General features: G+C 38.8%; 1 protein-coding gene across 2 annotated transcripts in view; it reads right to left on the reverse strand.

Annotated features, from left to right (window-relative positions):
• The window catches only part of TMEM135 (transmembrane protein 135), a 175,177-nt gene that overhangs the window by 14,896 nt on the left and 138,121 nt on the right, over window positions 1-22,160 (reverse strand). For both annotated transcript variants that reach the window (XM_075050127.1, XM_075050126.1), the window contains 3 exons: window positions 6,277-6,318; window positions 4,583-4,729; window positions 2,337-2,406 (listed from right to left, as the gene is read on the reverse strand). In XM_075050127.1, coding sequence (XP_074906228.1) covers window positions 2,337-2,406; window positions 4,583-4,729; window positions 6,277-6,318 — 259 coding nt within the window. The remainder of the gene's footprint in view (window positions 1-2,336; window positions 2,407-4,582; window positions 4,730-6,276; window positions 6,319-22,160) is intronic.

The following is a 22,160-nucleotide window of genomic DNA, read 5'->3' on the forward strand; positions in this document are numbered from 1 at the left end:
CTAAAATACTATACAAGACTGGTACAAGAATGAAGTCTAGTTCAAATGCACAACTGGTTTCTCTAAAGAGAGAGCAGCCTTATAAAAATGTCTTTTTTTAATTTTTATTTTTAGTCAGGTCAAGACTTAGTTCAGCTCCATTATCAGTTGGGTTTTCTTCTCTGCTCATCCCCTTTCAAGGGTATATGAAATGTGAACAAAATGATGCTGAATAAACAACTGAAGAGGACAGAGACTCCTGAATATCCCCTTTTTGGTTTTCCTCTTTTTTTCATCATTAACACATCTTCCTACTCACCTAAAAAAGGATAGAGAGAGTAGTGTGGGGACTGTCTATTGTAATGTGAGGAACTCAACCTGGAGTCAGATTTGGGTCACTCCATTAGAGTGACTGAACAAGACTAACTCCTATTTCTTGGTCACCCTTCTATTTTAAAGGCACTTCAAGCTCATTATATTCTGTAATGTTCAGATCACCTCTCTCACACGAACAATCATTCTTCCAGCAGATTAGGACAGTTTTCCATGGAGAAGAGGCATCCATTCCATTACGAGTACTCTTAACAGAAATCCTTACTTGTTTGTTCTAACTGCGCTTGTAAAATAAGACGGTGTTATGAGGGTACTTACAGATTTGACTGCTGAGCATGCAGCACAGAATACATAAGGATTTTGTGTGAGATTAATAAATAAACTCAGGAAGCATGTCTGGACTAACAGTAGTTAAGAGGCAATTACTGTAAAATATGCCTAATGAAAGACAGCACTTCATGTGCAGCAGACTGAAGTTACAGCACGGCACCCATGCAGAAAGATGCACACTAGGAGGTACCACCATCAGCAAGATCTGGAAATGCAGCCTATCAACCCATAAAACCACTTCTGCTTAATTTAGTCTTTGTTTTGAAAATAACCTTCATTACAGTCTTGGACATTGATTCCAAAGGCCAGACAGTGATATCTCTGGGGAAAACACAGAGTGCTCTGCAAACGAAGGCACAGGGAATGTTTGCTCCCAGACGATGCTGACCAGACACGAGCACTCAGGAGATGGGAGACAAAGTGGGCCAGGAGGCACCGAACAGCAAACTTACTGGGCAAGGCACTGAACAAGCACAAAGCAAACGGCAAGTCTGTGTCCCCAAAGATGGTATGCCTTGAAGAAAAGAGCCCATGAATGAAGCATTAACTGGACCGAGACAGTGGTGAGAAGTTATAAAACCACAATTTTAATCTGGGTTCTGTTAAATGTATGTCGTACCTACAACAGAAAAGTGACATAACTATCCTGAACTATTCGTGAATGTTCTGCTGCATATTCTCATTGTAATTCAGCAGAACATTTAAGCACCATCTCAAATCCTATCAACTCCAGGGCAACTTACATCCATGTTACACAGTGGTATGCTAATATACTGCAGCGTAAAAAGAGCGTTAATACAACACAAAAAGTTGTTGTTAATAAACGTACATGAATAAATGTGCTGGATCTCTTCTGGTGCTAAATTTAAGCATAGCTCTCCTGAGATAACATTAACTGTATAAAAGATTTTAATTTAAAAACTTTATTTTTGAAAGTAATATATATCAAAAGCATCTGAAGATACTCAAATCCATTTTTGCTCCTCCACATATAAAAAGGGGTAAATTATTAAGTGATTGAGATCTTCTGGAGTCTTACCAACTCCTAAAACAGGCATAGCAGGTGGCACCACCTGTGCCAACCCAGCGCCACCCAAAACAAATCTCTACACAGCACTCCTCTGAAAAAAAAAATAAAAAAAAAATGCGCTGATCGCATCAATAACGAAGGATAAATCATGCCACCGGACATAAACAGCTCTTCCTGGGCGCAGCAACTGTGACCAATCTCTCGTTACCCTGAGCCCTTAAAATAAACGAGCGGAGGAGCGAGCCCAGCGCCCGGCAGCAGCGTGCCAGCCCCGCGCAGCTGCACGTGCGCCAGGGCTCGGGCTCTGGCAACCGCTTGCCGAAGCAGCACATTCCAGGTGCTTTATTTCGGGTGGAGTCGCAAGTGGGCTCAGCCGCGAAGCGGACCACATAGTTAAACAAGCTCCTTGCTTGCTAGTCCGTTTTTTTTCCCACGCGTTTTATGTTATTCATTCACTACAGCTAATCTGAAAGACCAGAGAACTTTAACCCACCCGCCCTCCCCCATCCTAAATTGAGAAAATCTGTTTTCAGGCTTGTCGCATTTTCAATAGAAGAATGAGTAACAGGCTCCTTTCTCACTTCCTAAGCATATGCTTTTTCTGACTAAAGACTTTTACCCTGTCTTTGCCAGAGTTTGTCAATCTAACTTTTTCTGCACTTACTTTAATACAATATGAGATGCAATTATCTCCATAGTGTTTACAGCATCTATGCCTTGGGCCGTGTTTGCACCTGCAAAAAGCACAATGAAACACATATTAACTCGTAGCTGTTTTCAGCGTCATCGACAGGAGACTTCATAAATTTTTCTTGCTTAAAAATACATAAAGTGCTATTTTCCCACCACTCAGTCTCCCCATTACCCATTGAAGGGCACTGTGAACTTTTATGATGCCATAAAAGGACAATAAAAACTAACAATACTTTAGTTGTACAGAAAGAAGTGTCTGCACACTTATTTGGACCCAACCTCTTGCCATGCTACACATTAAATACAAAATTAAAGAACAGGGAGAAGTGATGTGACCCTTCCCAGTTTGCCTCTGCTCCATGGTTCCGGAAGGGTATTTGACCAAGCGTCCGTAATCTGTGTCCTTACATCTTTCATACCACTCTAAGGTTCACCGGAGGGTAATGCAGAACATACAAATGCACAGAGATACCGTGTGAGACTTCTCTCAATTACAAGCCTTTCACTTCTGGGCTATTTCTTCTAATGTGTAGATTTTTACGTAGCTCTTACTTCGGACTGATAATTTGGCCTTGAGCATTTAAAAGAGACTGGCTTGGGATGGTGGGACACGTGGATTGTAAAGTTGTTAGCCCTGCATTATGTAGAATTAAAAGAAGTAATATCATACCAGGTCTGAACATTATATTTTGCTATAGACAGGTATTTAAGTTTTAATGCAAAATAAATTACACAATTTATATACTGTGTCAAGTATCTTGGAAGTTTTGAATCATGTGGTATAAAGTCTAATGGCCATAAATCATCTGTGAGGTCAGTTTATGTAGCAAAAACTGTAATGAGAATGTGATCAAGTTACAGATATTTAGACTCAATTGTACTGAAAAGAACCATATGGAAGAGAAACCTGTGAGAGCATTAGGACTGAAAACTGGAAGTTTTCTGCATGTCTGCGTTGGGAGTTTCAAAACCTTAAAGGAAAAATGCTCTTCTCCACCCATATTCCCTTGATCCTTGTATTTAATGAACAGTGGAAGAGCTATGAACTCTCTCTAGCAAACTGAATAAGAGGTATTTAAGACAAAATAGGTATAAGGAACTCAGCTAAAAGAATCTGCATATGGCTGGAGCTGTCTTCTCCTTGTAGGTCTTCTGTTGTCTAATACAGTTGTGTCTGAAAAGACACTGCTGACCTCCCTTGTATTTTTCAATTAAAAACCACAGCAAACCATAGGAAGTCGCCATGTGATGTACGTCACTTCATGGTTGCTCATTATCTGAGCAAGTAAGACATGCCACTACTTTGAGAACACAACGCACTTGGAAGACTTGTTCCTCTCCTGCATGTCAGCAGGTAAAGATCTGGTCATAAAACTGCTCCTGGTGAGGTCAATGGAAGTGAAGATTCATAGGTGTGGTATAGAACAGACCTCTAGTCCCTTTCTTATTCCATCTTCCCCGTAAATGAATGATTCCTTGTGGTACCCAACGTGCCTGAAGCGGACAAATCAAGCACAGCAGAAGTACATCATCTGAACATACCAGACTGAAAAGCTACCTGATGTAACTTCTTTAAGCTCATACTGAAGGACAATAAATTGGATCCTGTAGTCCAGGAGGGAACCTATCTTACCTAACTTCAGATGTCTAGATCTGACCTCGGGCAAAACAGTTTTAGACTCACTCTTTGCTTTGCAATATCCTATTTCCTGACAGCGGAGGCAGGCCACGTGCTACCAATCCTGTTCTTAGGCAGTCCTCCTTTACGCAATACAGGGATGTAGGTCCCCCCCAAAATGATGTTACAGTCACTTACAGAGATCTAAGAAAGGTGTAAGTAATGCTCCTTCAAAAACATGCAATTTCCCCTCCTTAACATCACTCCTAGCACCAGCAGGACCATGCCATGAGCTGGTTTTGCTGAAAACTGCAGAAAAAGCAACCACCGCTCTGCCACGCAGAATTGATTGAATTTTCTCTCCCTTGTTAGACAACTGCATATTACGAGTCATTGCTATGACATACAGGTCTTAAATTCTGCTTTCATTAGAGTTCATCATTTGTCACTGCTAACTACCCAGTAAAAATGAAATGCAAAACACTTAAATGCAAAGCAAAAGTATTGTAAAACATTGTCAAATACAATGTAACAAAACATTAAAATGAGCTAAATAAGAATGATTCACTTTGTTTTTTCTTTTGTTTTCTTTGACTCACACTTTGTCCATGAGCTTTTTTGTTAGAGCCAGTATGTTCATTGGCTGCGACACTTTTTCACAATGCTTTATCTTTTTTTCTGTTTTTGAAAACGCTGCTTCAGGTGAAAATGAATGAGTGGGAATTTCTTCTTTCCCTACAATGAACCTGAAGGAAAAAAAACCAAAACAGAACAAAACAACAATTATATAAATAACTCAAAGAAATACATGAAGTCCATTATAAGTCTCTAAGTCTTTCAGACAAGCTTGAAGTTACCCACAGGTCTGCAAAAGAAAATGCATCCTATAGAGCTACCAAACCTTGTATCTCTGAAAAGGTCAGTCCACCAACATGTATTTAAACTTCAGATAATGGTCACAATTGCTGCCAGGAATTTTTTAAAACTAGGAACAAAAACCTTACTAGGGAAGTCCATCTCTCATACAAAGGAAGAACACTAAATAAGAAAATAAGAAGGCACATGAATAAAATCTCAATTATCTCCAGCAAAATGGGGTTACATAACGGTTTATAATTACTATAATATTCTTATAAAATATCTGTTTTGTAAAATCTTCAAAATGTTTTCACTCCCACCAAAAGCATCAACTTTGTTTTGCTTGGCTTCATCTTCAGCCTCTTTTCTTCACCCAGAAATTGATATTGTCAATATACCAGTTCATCTTAGGTGTAGAATTACTGTGTATTGAGGGCAACAGAGGACACAATGGGAGGATGTTTCCTAACACTTTGCACTATAATCCAAGTTACAACTTACACTGTACTGTGGCAGTCTTGCTCAGGATGATGAAGGTATAAAAAATTTGTCATTCGGTATGTGACCGTGAACTGGTGATTTGAGAAAGCACTGTTTCTGCATATTGCCACAGGAGTGTTTCACGTCCATATTTCTGGACTGCAGACCGAATTATTTAACTGTTGGCACCTTATATCAAATTCCATGGCTGTTTCATAGCTGTAAACGCTATAAAATATTTCCCACTACCAACAACAGCAAGTCTGTCTTGCTTGACTTCACCTCTTTTCTTCACCTGTGAGTTGATACTGCCCACGCGCTGGGCTGAGTGGTAGACAGCAGAGTAGGTAAGGGAAAGATAAGGAAAAAGTGTCTTTGTACTTCTGACACAAGACACGAAGACGGGAGAACTTTGTATAACTACAACAAATGAGTGAGTAACACCAGAGGGTCCCCTTGCAAAGTAAATTCTAGGAGAGCCTGGACCACGATGGCAGACACAAGGTTTAGTGGCACACTGAGAATATCTCAAACTAATATGCTACAAATCCATGCTTTATTTGGGTGCTGGTTACAGAACTACTGTTGTCTTCATTAAACATTTTGTAAATGCAGCAAATAAACTCCAGGTTAAAACACAGCAGCCATTTGCTTCCAGAAGAATACTGGAAATCGCGAATCCCAGTTTTAGAAAGAGAAAAGGTTCACACTCCTCCAAAAACATGCAACCATATGTCTGCATTTCCTTTAATAATGGTCCCAAATATGAAAAGATTCCTCTCTTGCCAGCATATTATGCCTTCTTCAAAATATGCTGTCTACCCCAAAAGTTTGAAAAGTTTTATAGCAGCATGATTTTTCTTAGGAAAAATCTTTTCACACAGCGCAGCTGCCACTGTGCACGATTCCTCAAAATCTTCACTTTAAGCTACGTACTCACAGAAACTTTACTTACTTTAGTGCAGAGTATGTAAATCCCTTCAAGCCATCTTTGCACCTGAAACATAAAAACAACAGTTTTTTCTATAACGGGCTCCTTGCAAAATAAAGTGTTACAGATTAAATATTGTGTAGAAGGGCAGCGGATGAACACCAGCTTCTCATGAACAGAAAACAGCACATCTGTAACAAGTCTGTGGCTATCCCCAACTTCACAGTTGTCACCACAGCCTTGGGACATCTCAGAAACAAAGGGTACAGCATACAAATGTCAGTGCTTCTCTCTTTCATCCAAACCAGGAGTGGAGAAACTTTTAAAGGATGGTGACAGAACCACTGGGGTGACAATGGAAGACTGCATTTGACAAAGAATTGTTGCTTTATGGAAAAGAAGCCATGATGAGTTTCACAAAAATTAAATATTACTGCAAGTGGAGGAAGGAGGGTTGGACCTCGATAAAATACCCATCCTCTTGTGAAGAGCTGCAGGGAACAGTTATTCTGACTTTGAGATAAATTATTCTACTTTGCAGAGTGCTGATCTCTGCAGCTTGCTACTTTAAGACAACTCTCAATCTGAAAGTCCTGTTTTTTTCAATTATATAATGGTTGTTGTGATTCTCAGCTTGATCATGTATATGCTTCCTTACAGACTATAGCGTTCCTTGTGTGAATAATGACCACGGTAAAAAGTCCGTAACTGGCTGTGAAAGATCTAGGTTATTGACTTTTTTCTGCCCCGGATACAAGGAAAGGAACCGAAGCTTGCAGCTGCTACAGATTCTTCCTGGAAAACTTCTCAGTGTCATGTTGGTAGCAAAGCACGGAGCAGATACTTGGCTTCCCCCCACCCCCCCTCTTCTTTTTATAGAATTGCATGGGGAATACATCATGGTACAAATGCATTCCTGACATAATACATAAAGCACAAACTAGTAACTTATCAACACCATCATTTCAAGAGCACGTCTACTCTAAGGGGGGACAGGACGGCAGTCGCAAAAGGTTGGTAAGTGGGAGCAGATGAACACAACCCTTTCCCTGCTGCCTGCAGGGACCACGCTGTCGCTGGAAAGCCTGTGCACGTTACACCACCTCCCAGAAGACACCATCCATCGTCCTACCGACGGCCAGGCACACACGAACAGCAGGAATAACGTAATGAGATGAAAGATGTTCACAGATCAAGAAAGTCTTGCTTTGTCCTGGCAGGCAAGTGCCTGGTGCCGTGCTGGTAGGATGTCACAGCATTAAATGCTCCTGGGAAACTCTTCCCAAGGGTATGGCCTTCAACGTATATGTTTCCAAGGACTTGGTTTTGTCACCGTGTGCACAGTGATAAATAAGTATGAGGCACAGTTACACACAGCACCAAAAAAATCATACTAAAGAGTTTCTTTTAAAATGACTGCACCTAAAATATTGGTTATGTATACGTGATCTACAGGGATTCAAGGTAAACATGTACAAATAAAATTGCTTACTGTACTTTTAAATAATATAGAACTTTGTAACCAAAGATATGTAAACATTTTACTTCTTATGATTCTTTACCTATGGAATTCAGAAGCTGAAAATTATCATAGCGCTTTTACAGAAAGATGGACTGAAAGATGGATTGAAACAATTGGTGAGTGATGGACTGAAACAAATGAAGTCAGCTTTGCCCAGAGATCACAACAAATCACTGGCTGAACTACAGAGCCCCAGTGCACAGGGTTTACATCATATACCCACTCTATCCACAGCACCACAGTCCGGTATCACGACTTTGATTTTAAACCTACAATTGAGTGTAAGTTAAATGTTCTTTGAGTTAAGGGCATTCAATACATTACATCTGCAAACTGCCAGCTCAAGAATAGGGCCTTAGTTTCTACTTTTCTTTTCCAGTAAATTAAAAACATACACAAACCGAAATGTAAACATGCATGTGTTTCTAGAATAATATTGAAACAGAAAAGTAATCACAGTATGAGCATAATGATGTTTTTGCCTTCATTACTCCAATGTAACTGCGCTTTTGAGTTGCAAGTGTTCAATTATTCCTTTATTGCACCACCAGATGTCCCTACCCAACTAGTGCTCAGACTGACCTGACATGACTGATGCCATCCTACAATTTATTTGCTTTGAACTGTCCTCAAAGAAATTGTCATTCAAATCCTTTCTTCACTAATATTGAAAATCAGAAGACATCTGAATCACCGAAAGAGAAAACAGCACTCCAACCCCCTCCTCATTACTCCAAGAAACATGAAAAAGATTTCTAATGCCTATTCTAATTACACAATTAAAGTCAATTCTATGCAATAAGTATTTGGTATATCAAAATTTTATTAGATATTCTTACTTTTCTTATTTTATTAGTTATTCTATATAGTTATAGACCTACAGCTACGAATCCCCCTGCAAAATGCACTGAAGTTAAATACATAGCTCAATATGGAAGTAATGCTAAAGACAGTTCCATTTTTTTCCCATTAACTTCCTGATTTTTTTAATTATAACACAGTATAAAAGTACAATTTAACTTCTTAAATAGAACTTAATTCATGCTGCTTGCTGTCTAAAATGTCTTGTGTTAAGTCATTATGCAAAACTAATGGGTATGTGGAAATATTGTGTATTAAGGGTTTCAAAAACAGGAGTCCCAGAGAAACAATATTTTCGATTAAGAGTAATTTGCACTGTAACTTTCCCTTCTCTGACATGGCAATTTTGCTCCTACAAATGAAGCAACAACCAATGTCAAAACTAGAAATGCAATTTTTGGCTTTACATCATGAATTCAGTATATTAAAGGTTTCAGAATACTGGTCTAGAGATTGAAATTGCCTTATTTATTCACTCACGAGGTACACAACACTGGCAGCAACAAAAAAAACCCTCCACACTGACTCCAAACATGCTTCTTTTTGGGGAGGGGACAACAGAACCCCGTGCAGGGACAGCATGGAGACATCACAAATTCAGCGACTGGCCTCGAGGGTGACTGCTGAGGTACAACGCTAGCTGCCCATGGCACGTTTCACGAACACCTGCCTGCTAATAACTGAACTAAGACTAATGATTTGCTTCATACAGCCACTAATTGGTAATAATAATGCCACCGCTAATTGGTAATAATAACTTTTACTCAATGCTTCATTGCTCAAGGGGTGAAAAAGTCTGCACTCTGCTGCTGACCCCCGCAAGCCATTCAAGCTGCAAATGAGCACAGTAAAAGGCACCACGTGTGCCCAGCGTTGCAGATACCCCTGAGACGAGAAAAAAAATCTCAATAGTGTATTATAAGCTTGTTTTTAGGGTATTATTCAACCTGGAAGGTCTGAGATTATGGGTGAGTTGTGCGCCGTTAGAGGTACTCGGCGTAGCTCACCTCTGCTACCATTCCCACCACGCCAAATGTCCCAGGGACCAAATCCCAAGCTGCAGGAGGGCAGCACCATTTTTTACCCAGCGAGCAATAATTTAAAGGATGCATAATCTAGTTACATTTTCCCATCAGACAGGAATTTGTCCCTGGTAAACAGCCAGCGGCACCAGCGACTCCGTCATCCGTCCCCGTTGGGCACGGTGTACTTGATCACACAGCAGAAACACTCTGCTCCGTTCCAGCCTGGGTTTAGCCAGAGCCGTGGTTGGAGCCAGAGAAGCAGAATAACCAAGAAGCCATAGCAATTAATTTGGGTTCTCCAAATTTCCTGCTGGGACAATTTTGGCACATGAGCAAATAGGGTCGATTTTAGTAATGCATATTTATAACATAAATCAAACTTACGGCCACACACATTTATTTTTTCTTAAAGAAAACAGCAAAAGTGGAATAGAGCCAAGGCTTGATACTAACTATATTTCCAACAAGACAAACTAACTCTAATTATTTATGTTTGTGTATGTAAAGAGGTGCTATACATGAGTTTACACTACTCTCCGTCTATCCTGTGGGAAGGAGAAGCTCCCACACTGAACTCTAAGGCTGCATGCCAGCAATTTTGTTTTGGGGGTTTTTATTAGTATGTCTTCTCATAACTCTTCTAAAGATTTTCTCCATGACCAATTGATATACCCTGAATAAGAAGCCTTCTGAGGAAATAAGTCCCTTTTCACCCATGGAACTGGTAAGGAGAAAGCAGCTCACAGCAATAACATATACTGTGTTTAACAACATCCCCATATTGCTTATGTTATCCTTCAGGGTAAGAGTAAATTGGAAACTCTTACATGCAGAGCTCTCATTATGGCCATGTGGGAAGGAAACCCTGCAAGCACAAGACATGTGTTGGCATATTACTGCAGCACATCTGCCCGTAAAGATCGGCCGGGGGGGACCACGTTTCTGAGTTAAGGTGTCTTGTTTTATGGAGAAAGGAGGATCACAGTGATGAAAAGTGACGGTGTCTGAACATGCCAGCCACTTCCCTTAGTATTAAATCCCATGCTATTAGGAATTAAAGGCTATCTACGCTCCTTTGTGAGCTGTGCTGAACTCTGGAGGATAATCCATTTTCTGTTTAAGCTACTTAGAGGGGTTACTACACCTTCCTCCTTCTGTTTTTCTATCCTTCATTCCTCATCTTCTCCCCAGGGTTAACAGTCAACACTTTCTGAAATGTCTTCTGTATCCATTTCTCTTCTTCCTTTTCCATCTCCTCTTTTGTTCTTTCTTCCTGCAAGTCGAACTCCTATTTTGTATTTCCCCCATCTCTCCTCTAAATGTTATTCTCAAAAGCTCATTTCTTTTTCTTAAAAAAAAATAAAAAAATAAAAAAAAAATCTGTCAGCACCTTCTCCACACCTCCTCATGGTCTGACACTTTCCACCACGCCAGTCAAGTGGGTTGTGACTACAAGACTGAAAGTGCAGAATAAGCACTACTGAATAACAGGATTATAAAGAAATTCAAGACTCAGGGACACATGCTTAATCATTCTGAATCACAGAAATGAAAGAATTAGTTCAAGCTCAGTTCTAACTTGTTTTGAGACCAATTTGTTTATGTGGCGATTGTAACATAAAATCCCATTTTGGAAATAATAGCTTTCCAAAAGGGTCTGGGATCCAAAAACAATTCCAAACCAGTAAGACTGGTTACACCTCACTGGTGTAGCTATGTCGAAAAGAGTTACTTTAAAATGAGCTATTTTATACTTCTAGATATAAAATAAGAGCTAATTCAGTCAAATCTGGTAAGAGAAAAGAAACCAATGCTTGTTCAGAAATGTGTACTACTAGTATTTTTCCCAGTGGCAGAACACACATTTTTGTTTTGAAGTGGAAAATATGATTTCTAAAAATTATGATCGGACATGCCACAAAATCTATTTTTACTTGTCACTACTTAGTTGTGGTGAACTTTCCAACTATCTGAACAGTATCTAGATCCTTCTCAGTGACCAAAGAAGAACATGATTATTGTGCTAATCCTAATGACGAAATCCATCAAGCTGTCAGTGGTTTATGATGAAGCTGCAGAAGGACATTTTACACCTCATTTAGATAAATCTACGGGAAACTAGATCCTAAAAATCTTTGTAGATATGGTTATACAAGAGTCTTCTGACTACAGGAACTACTCATGACTTTCACATCAGCTTAAAAAAAGAATACTCTGCTTATGCATTTTCCTATCAGAAATAAAGTGCAGCAAATCTAAAATTGCAGCATCCTATTTGGAAGCAGAGAGGCAATTAGATGCAATTCCTTTGAATCAAACCCATTACTTGCAGCTGAGCAGCATCTAAACACGGAGCTTCCTTTCTAGATCTACAGCTACAGGCGGTACAGGAGATCAAAAAGCAGGAAGTTTCCTTCATAGATGGCTAGGTTGTCCTAACATGGAAGATTCAACAAGATTTTTTTGCTTTTTCTTTTGCATTTATGGCCATTTTAACTAATCACCTTTATTTGTGTCTTATTAAAGACATTAAAACTTGAATAAGTCACAAAGATAATTCAACCCCAAAAGAATATCTGTATTTCAAACTAAGTTATGGTCCCCTGTATAGATGTGCAAACATTTTTGTTCATCCGTCCAGACAGAAACATACCTCTTAGAGACACCAAACAATCATTTTATCAAGGCACCTGGAAATGCTGAGAGCAAAAATAATCTGTTCCATGCACCAGCTGCTTTTACCTTTAACATTTCCCCCAACATCAAACATAAACCTTTCCTTTGTGCTATGTCTCCACATCCCACCTTTTCCCAGATGATGCAGGAACAGGAATAACCACCCGCTTTCCTCTCTTCCTCCACTTTGCCAGGACTGGGATGGAAAAACTGAGGGAAAATGTTTTCTCCCCCTCCTCTCGCCAAGGGTCAGGAAGGAGGCCCCACCACCACCTTGGACCACACAACCCCAGGAGAACCAGCGACGGCTGTAGGCAGAGGACACGTCCCCACCACGCTCGGAGCTGCCTCCTCCAAGGCTCAATAGGGTCACGAGGCACAACTTGTGACTTGTGCGCAGCAAAATCAGAGGCAAATTTAAGGGAAAAAAGGATTTATACCCCGATTCTTTCTCCTCTGAACTGCCCCATTTCTGGATTAAACATTTATTTTCTTCCTATCTTTACTCATAGGTCTTACCTATTCAACCCAGGACTAAGAAAAAATTATAAGGAGCAATTATAACCAAAATATCTAATCTTGTACCCCACGGACAACACGTAGCTTTTAGAAGACATATCAGAAATCAGATTAAAAATAACTGAAGTCAGAAGAGTTGTAGCAGAAACTCTTATAAAAATTGTACTTCAAACTATTAAATGTGCAATGCAGCTGGGATCAAAATGCAATGAAAAGTCTCATTGCTTGTGTTTCCAAATCAGACTGATAGTTTAACTTTTGTGTGTTTAAATAAAAAGTGAAAGAATGTATCCGTGACATTTCTTTTAGCTGTGCTTGCAGTATAAAATGATCTTTTGAAAAGGCTATGTTTTTGTAAATATTACATGCGGCAAATATAAAACTACATTTTTAAAAAAAGTAAATGAAGAAAGAGCAAGTAGGGACAATATTCAACGAGAAGGGTGAAAGAAGCACAGTAGAGGATGTACATTCTTTTTTTCTAGACCTATATTGAATGCATAATTTACAATACTTGGAAAGAAAGGGTGAATGGAGATGACAAACAGTGCAGTCAACAATGAACTATGGTCCCATTAAGCTTTCACGTAAATCCAGGGTATTACATTTTTGAAGAAAAATTCTGCAATTCTGGCAAGAATGTGACTCTGCAATTGAAAAGAGAGCTGTTTATACTGAAGTTAAATTACAATACTGGATTCAGCGTTGTAAACCAAAGCTGTTATCAATCAACATTTCACATCTGATTGCTAATCAAGTTTTGTGTGTTATTGCCAAATATGAAATCAGATTTCTAGTGATGTCAATCATCCTGCTACTTACAACACTCTCATTTCTTCAGAGATTAGTGCTTCCTGAAATGTGCACTTTTGACTAAATAGAATTTCTCTTAAAGATCTTAAAAAAAAATAAAAAAATAAAAAAATTGGTTTTTATTATTTTAGCTGGATGCAGCCCTTCTGTGTCTTTGTGTAGCAACAATGTTGTGCTGTGGGCTCCGGAGCAGCAACTGAGTCACTCGGATGGCCACGTTCCCTTCTCAAAACCCTTCATCAAAGCCTCTGCCTCACACAGCTAATGGAAGAAGCCAACGTCAATTAAAAGAGCTGACTAAACAATGAAGTGAAGGATTTATCCGCTTAGTTCAATTTGTTTGTTGAATTTTGTAAAGTGATGTTGTTCTTCCACTACCCAATTTTAACCTTTTTCTGACAAGCGTTTTATCAAAAAACGGTAACCTTCTGCTACAGCAAAACCCAAACGCTCTCTCCAAATCAGGCACAGAACAAAAAGAGGAAATGGCAAAAAACCCTGAAGGGATGAAGATGGGAAGTCAAATTTCCTCTAGGGGCATGAGGATACAGAGGAATGTACCTTGACGCGCACACAAAACCACATCCACCTTCGCGGCCGAGGCTGCGCCAATGCCGCTTCATTGTCGTTAGGACAATGAGAACAGTCAGTCAGACACCAAAGGGACACGCTGTTAGGAGATTAAAAAGTAAATGATCTTAAATTCATACTGGGTTTGGCTCAGGTTAAATAATGGTGGCATTTGCAGCAATTCTATCTTACACAGAGACCTGTGCTAAATTTATCTACTGCCATATTCTCCTCTGGCTTTTTCTAGTGGCTCTCTGCAATTGGGGGGAAAAAAAAAAAAAGAAAAAAAAAGAGGCTAAGCTTGTTGGAACTGTTTTCTGCAAACATATTTCATGCTATTTGCAGGTGATTCAAAATTTCAGTGAGCTAAACCTCTCCCATAGAGACTGATTGATTAATTCAAGCATTCAAGAGAAACGGATACAACCTTTGCTTTCCCCAAATGATCCCATAATTGGATTGAGGGAAATGTTTGGCTGTTTCCTTTGTTTCAATCTGGGGAAAATGTGATTATAAGGAGATGATCTATTTATATTTTTATATTACCCATATCTCTGACATTTAATAAAATTGACATATATAATCAGAATAAACTTATGATGAAATGAAAAGCTATAAAAAGATTTTAAAGAAATTAGCCATCATTCTGAATACAACCAGGCCATTGCTGAGTTAGGTTACAGACTGAAGATATGTGCCTTTTAGATCAGTGAGCTGTTATTTGTAATGCACTGTCTTGAAGTGAGATTTTCACTCTGTCACTCAAAAATATTCTTAATTTTCCATAATGCAGAAAGCTGCCAAAATCACTGAGACTATTACAACTAGGCATTGAGCCATAAGCATTAGGATAGCATCAGTTGGTTGCTACACTCAAGCTAAATGACCATGTTGCAAAGTTTGTTGAAACTTATTTCTGGCTATGTAATATTTCTTTGTGATGACTGCCCCACGAAGATTTACCTGCTTACCTGGAGTTTACACACAGATCATGATGCTGTGCTGTGTAGGCGTGCCTCTGAGGTTCCTAAGTATCACAGGAAGTCTTGAAAATACATTAAAATCCCCAAACCATGCTCAAAGAACCACAGGGTGAATAAAGTATTTGTGCACAGCCTCAGAAAACACTATTTTGAGAACCAAATCTCAGTGCTACCACAGAAATTCATTCCTGAGTAACTCCCTTGCTGGCTTATACTGTAGCAAGGGACCAAATTTTACTCTAACATAGTTCTATTTTAAATTACTACAGTGCTGTTCAAATAGATCATATTTTTAGTGCTGCACATCCAGGTGCAGTATTTGAAATAGAAAGTTGCATCACCAAAAAAAAAAAAAAAGCCAAGGTCACAGTTGGAGAGGGGAAGTGTCACCTCTGCAAGGTACTTCTGGCCCTTTCTTATTCTAATAATCACATAAATTTGCCTTCTGAACATCTGTAATGCTTCCAATTTTGATTTTTTACAACAAAGAACTTTAAAAAAAACCCCTGAACTCCATACCGAGCACGTGTGCAATCACCCAGGTAAAACACAAAATCTCCCCAAAAATATGAAGAAAAAACAATTTAATTATGTAACTTGGAATATTTTCTGCAATTAACTAATTTAACTAAGTGAAAGAACATGGTATTTATGAAAATAACCTTCCAAGAATTATTGCTGGGAAGTTAACTGCTGTTGATATCATTGTTTACAAGATCAATAAAACCTCCCACAATTATTTCGCTTTGCAAATATACCAGGGGCATTTACAACTACTACGCAGAGACAGTATGAAAGCCTTGCCAATTCCTATCAGTGTAGCGAGAGTGCCACCATGTCTGGACTCCATCACAGTCTCCCAGAAATTACCCACGTTCTTTATCTAATTTTCACAAGGTAATTTGTAGTATCTCCGAGATGCAAAGCATGAACACATGAATTGAATCAAGGAAATCAGAAACCGTAAGTCCAATGCATACGTGTTGGCATGTCACAACAGATAAAAAACTTTTGGTCGAGGCATTACGATGGGTTTTTTGAGGTTGGGGTGTTGTTTTTTCAAACTTTGAGATTGGAAACACTGCCCCAAATCTCCATTACATTTCATCTATACAGAGAGCTCTGGACACTTGCTTACTCCTTTGCACTCACACATAAGACATGAGAAAAAAATTAGGAATTAAGATTAATCAAAGAAATATCAGCCCCACTTTCCAAGCTAGGGAAGTAAGGTATGTCACAGGGATATTATGATGAGCGTTTTTTGTACTTCTCTTGCGGAGCACAGAAATAACACCAGGCAGCTGAAAGAATGCACACACTTCAAAAACAGTGTGACTATATATCACTGAAAAATAACATTAGAAAATTTCTGCTACTTTTCTAACCCAGTCTATATATACAAATTATATTTTGTTGTTCTCCAGTGCTGTATGCTAAATATGTATGTAATTACATGGTTGCCCATTTCTAGAATGCTTCATCAAAATATACATCTACATACAACTGATGTGCCTTTTCCTAAAACATATAATTAATCAAGTATTTAACGTCTACTGATCAGATTTCAGCACAGTGGCAATGTTGCCAGTGACATCTGATATTAGGAATGGGGCTTTGGACTTTAAACTATACCTTGTTTCACCTCTATCCAATTCTTATAGAAGTCAAGAAAGTTTTAAATGCAAAATACTCCTCAACAATTCACAAAAAACCTGAAGACACAGCAAGTAAAGACACTTAGGTAAGTTTTGGGCTGTCAACCTGGGTATAAGTAAGTCCCATAAAAATCAATATCCATAAAAACGATGCAATTTTACTCCTTGTCCTTGCAGGATTTATCCAGAAGTATAAAGATACGTTATACTGATGCAACTTTGGGAGCTAGAAGTAATGTCCGCTTTAGTAGGAATAAGCTGATATAAGCGGAGAAAGCAAATGGCAGTCTGTTCAGAACCTCTGTTTGCCTTTGAAAAAATTTATAGGGAACAATAAATATTTAAAATAGCTCACCAATTAGATGAAGGTGAGTATTATTAACCCCAGGTTGGTTTGTGAGATTTTAAAGAATGATTAGCTCCTCTCACCGTTTCTCAACTATTTTAAACTTCTATTACGTTCAACTAGCTGAGATAGAAAACATGTGACACTACATTAGGAAGCCAGAACTTATATATTAAAAACGTAAACTTATTTAGCAAGGTAAATACGTGGCACTGACAAAACAGAAACAAGCCATCCAGAAGTACTGGTTAACATTATCTAAATGAAGACATGCCAGAACCTCTAAGGTAGAAGCAAAGCTTGGTTTAGGTCTGCAAATCAAAGTTTGAATCCAAATCATTTGCATATGCAAACATATCACCAAAGTCACAGAGAAAAAATGTCAGAAAATCCTTATGACTTGACTCATTTTTAGTCAGAAAACCTCTAATTTTCAACAGCTTCTATGCTTTATCAAGCACAGCCATCATCAAATTCTGCATCTTGGTAGTTGCCACTGCTCCAGTAACAGGGAACAAAAAATACATGCAAGTTCCCAAGTAATATATAAAGAGCACAAATATGAGAATATTTTCTTTTCCTTCCATACTTTTTCTTGTTTTCTTGCAACGTATGAAGTGTGGGGCCAGTTTCTAGAGGAATTTATTACTGGCAAACACACGATCTTCTGTTTATCGTTACCAAGGAAGGCTGTCAGGTGTCCCACAAGTGTATGGCACTAGGGCGTCTTGCTACTGCACAAATCTATTCCAATCCCCTCGAACCAGTCCCTCTGAAGGCAACTCTTTGAGGGTACATTCACACGATCAAAGCAGTCTGACATGGACCATCTACAGAGTTAGCTCGGAACGCAAGCTGGAGAACTCCTGTCTGTGTCACCATCGCACTACGCCCAGGCGAGTTGGTCCTACCAAGAAAAGCAATGATTAAACTGATTCTAGAAACTGGGCTAGCACTGCACGGCACCACTGTGCCACAGAAACGTCACAAGTCAATGGCAATGTGTCTCCATCAAAGACCTACCTCGCACAAAATTAACACTCCATTGGAAAATCACAGAAAGTTGGTCTTTTATAATAGATAAGGCCTAACCCTTGCTATTTTGGGGAAAAAAAGATGCTATTCAGCCTTAAATTCATCACAAGCATGGGTAACCAGCATAACTGATAGCATACTTGCGATGTGTTCACATCTGCTTTTGTCAGCTACTAAATATGTAGCACAATCTTCATCTTCTTGGCAGAAAGTCATCCCATTTCTAGTGAAGGACAGTTACAGACTGATTATGAGCCGCCGATGTGACTGCAGTGGTGAAAAAGCTAACATAACTTCAAGATGCTTTAGACAAGTTATTTTTAGTAAAGACAAAATCAAACAATAAACATCATACTGTCTGGGAAAGGAGGAATTAGACAAAACTGCAATTCAACTGGCTTCCTACGGAGGAAGGTGCCTACTGTGAGAAACCATCATACATAAACAGACATCGTAAAGCACCTGGAAGACAACCATGAGGACATGTCTAACAATCAACACACACTTGTGAAAAAAATCCCCAACAAAACCCTTTTAACACTGGGTAACATTTTGTGACTAGAGATAAAAAGCAGTATGTGTCATACACTATTGACTTGATTCAGGCTTTGGACCCTGAAGGACGTTGACGTTTTCTTTTAAAAATAACCAGGGAAGCACAATCTAATGGCAGATATCTAGAACAAATGCTAAACTGGTTAGACAAGAGTAGTGAGAGCAGTTATCAACGGCTTCCTGACAAACTGGAAGGACATACTAAGTGGTACTCCACAAGAACCTCTCCTGGATGTCCACTACCCAATAATTTCAGTTGTGAGACAGGTAACAGAGCAAAAAGTGTATGCCTATTACATTTGCAGATAATACCAAGCAGAAAAGGGCTACAAGTGGAACAGACAGGCTCAGAAAAAATAGGATGTTATTCATCAACTGCATGTGCGTCATATATATGTAGAAACAATCAACTACACAAATACAGGATAAGAACGGTGGAGGGTCAAAAAGCAAAAGCTGCTCTGGGATGTAGAAGAAAGGCTACAACCTGCAAAGCACTGAAATAATTGTCTTGCTTTATCAGGTTTATCAGCTGAAATAAATTGTCTTACGCATCACACTTCAAGGTGGACTCGTTTCAGGGAAACCAGAATAGAGCAATGAGAACTATTTGTATGGAAAGTTTGAAATAACTGGGGTTATTCAGTCTCAAGAAGAGGGGAGAAGGCTAAAGGGAGACAAGGAAAGAAGAAGCTGGGAGGATGTGATAAGTGTTCGCTACTTAAGTTTGCTACAAAGTGAAGGGAATCATCTGTTTTCTTCAATGTTTGTAGTGGATGGAAGAAAAAGTCATAGACCAAAGTTGCATCAAGATACATTCAGATTAGACACTCAAAAAATCTTGTAATAAAAATGGCTAGGAATAGGAACAGATTGTTTATGGATATCATGGACTGTCTGTTACTGGAGATTTTAAAGAACAAGTTAGTCAAGATATTTGACAGGAATGGACTAAATGATGCTTCTTTAAGGTATAGATAAAATTAAACAATTTCTCATGATTTCTTTAAGTCCTTTCATTTTATATTAAGAAACAGAAAAGTTTAGATAATGCTTAGGGGCTTATTAAGAGAGGAAGAAAAAGTGGAGATCCTCCAGAGCTGTTCTGAAGGTTTCTCTGTCCTAATAACGGAGAAGTATAACTGCAGCGAATGGGGATCCAGAAAGGACTCTCACTCTGAAGGCACTATTCTACCCAGGTCAGCCCTTGGTTCCCTCAGCTGAGAAAAGCCTCAAAAAAATACTAAATAAGAGCAGGTACATAAGATTTTAACTATGAATTCACTTGTTTCTTGTCTGAGTTTTCTTTCACTTCCAATGTTGAAGTCACAAATGTAACCATTTGTCCTCCTAGAATAAAATTCATGCTGTCCTCATTTTAAATTTAGATAGCAAGCTCAACATACTTTGTTGTCCCTGAAAATATGAAGTCAAAACTGGTGTGGCAAACAAACCTTCATGTGGCTGCAGTTCCAGCAGGTCAGGGAACAGAAGGTGTTGGATTATGTTTGTTATCCAAAAGTAAAGGTCAATTTTGGACCTTAACTTCAACTATCAGAACATGAAGGAAAAGTACCCCTAAGTGTTACCTAGTGCCCCTCAGTTATGGGTCAACAAAGAGGCACAACGGGGTAAAAAATATCCGTAAGACCACAATAGACACCTGGAGAAGTGACACAACTGCCTTAGTTGTGACATGCAACCGAGGGACGCCCATCGGAGGGCCAGAAAGCACATCGGCCTCTACTTCGACAAGAAGGTACAGCCAGTAGGAATTAACTGTTCTTCTTGCTTGTGCCAGGTACTTTTTCCAAAGTCAACGTTTCATAAGAAACGATGTCAACCGTGACTGATAGACCAAGGATTCTGAGCATGAAGATGTGGGTACCCACCCAGGTTAAGCAGACCACCCTTTCTCTCCTTTTGCTGTGAGGTTTCTTGTATGGAGTGCTTCAGGAGACATCTTATGTCTCAATCTCGCTCCTGAGATGAGTTCCCTTTATTAAGCTTTAGTAAGAATAAATAAACAAACAGGAATTTCCAGTGACATGTCCCTTTAATTACATCAGAAGCACCAAGATGTAGCAAACTAAAGAGAGAGTCTAATATGCAAGGGAAACTTTTGGCCCACTTGACCTGCTAATACTACCCATTCTAGCAGGAAAGGAGGAAAATCAGTGGACAACGGATTTGCACCATGAACTATTCCATCAGCTCTGACAGCTTTCCAGTAAAAAAGTTCAGTTTACAGTAATATCCAGGATGTTTGGACTGTTTTCTTCAGGGGATTACATTTCTCCATCTATCTCTCCCCAAGCCAGAACATGTCTTTTTTCTAACTGCACCTGATGCTGACTCACCGACTGTTCTGGATGCTGCAAAGCCATGAAAGCAGCTTAGACAAGGCTGCTTAATTTTTAATTTGCAGTAATTAGGTGGAGGCGAATCCAAGTTCTAGTGGCATGTTCTTGGCGGTTTTTTACCACTTTAATACACTCATCGATGTTATGTAAACAATTTTACAAAGTTCATATAGCAGATGGCAATTCTTGGACCTATACCATTTCAAGACTTTATAATAAAGTTATAAAATGTACTTCATGCAGAAGCCAAGTGCAGAAAAAAATATTATGGCTTCAAAATTTCACTTGTAATCCAGCAAGTAACTACAGCAATAGCTTTATATTAGTATGAAAACCACAAGTCAACAAAATTATGCTTAAGTTGGGCAATTTATTATTAAGTATGCAAACCAGGCAGTGTGTACCATCTGCATGGTCATTCAGCCTACCAATTACTTACTGAAGTTTAATTTTATTCATTATTTTCCACTGGCTACTGGCATACAAAATTGTCCAAAAATAGTATTATACATGTTTCACCCAAGAGATACTAATAGTTGAAGGTTAAAAAAAAAAATATTCGTAGAAGTTGAAGAAATCAAAGGTTTATGAAATTAGATAATTGTATGAATGTGCAGATTCATGGTAAATTTTAAATATATACTCACAGAAGACAAGTTTTTAAATAACTAAAAATAAATTGCTCTTCAATAGGATTCAGGAAACCCATGGCACTTGTGAAAAGAGATGATTAGAACTGTAATCAACCAAGGGCTGACGTTTTTCCAAAAAAATGTGAAGAAGCCATGTTTTGAAATTATGTGTTTCAGTCTACAATACTGAGAATAAGGAAAGGATTCATGGCAAGGATTAGGATGCTACAAATCATATGGAACATATGAATAGGACTCTGTTTCCATGTATCAATAGGGGTTTAATTTCTGAATGAGAAGCTTAAGCAAGGGCACATTCTTTTGTAAAACGTCCCACGGGTTTCCTAGAA

This window comes from Buteo buteo, chromosome 18, assembly GCF_964188355.1.
Source record: "Buteo buteo chromosome 18, bButBut1.hap1.1, whole genome shotgun sequence".
NCBI lineage: Eukaryota > Metazoa > Chordata > Aves > Accipitriformes > Accipitridae > Buteo > Buteo buteo.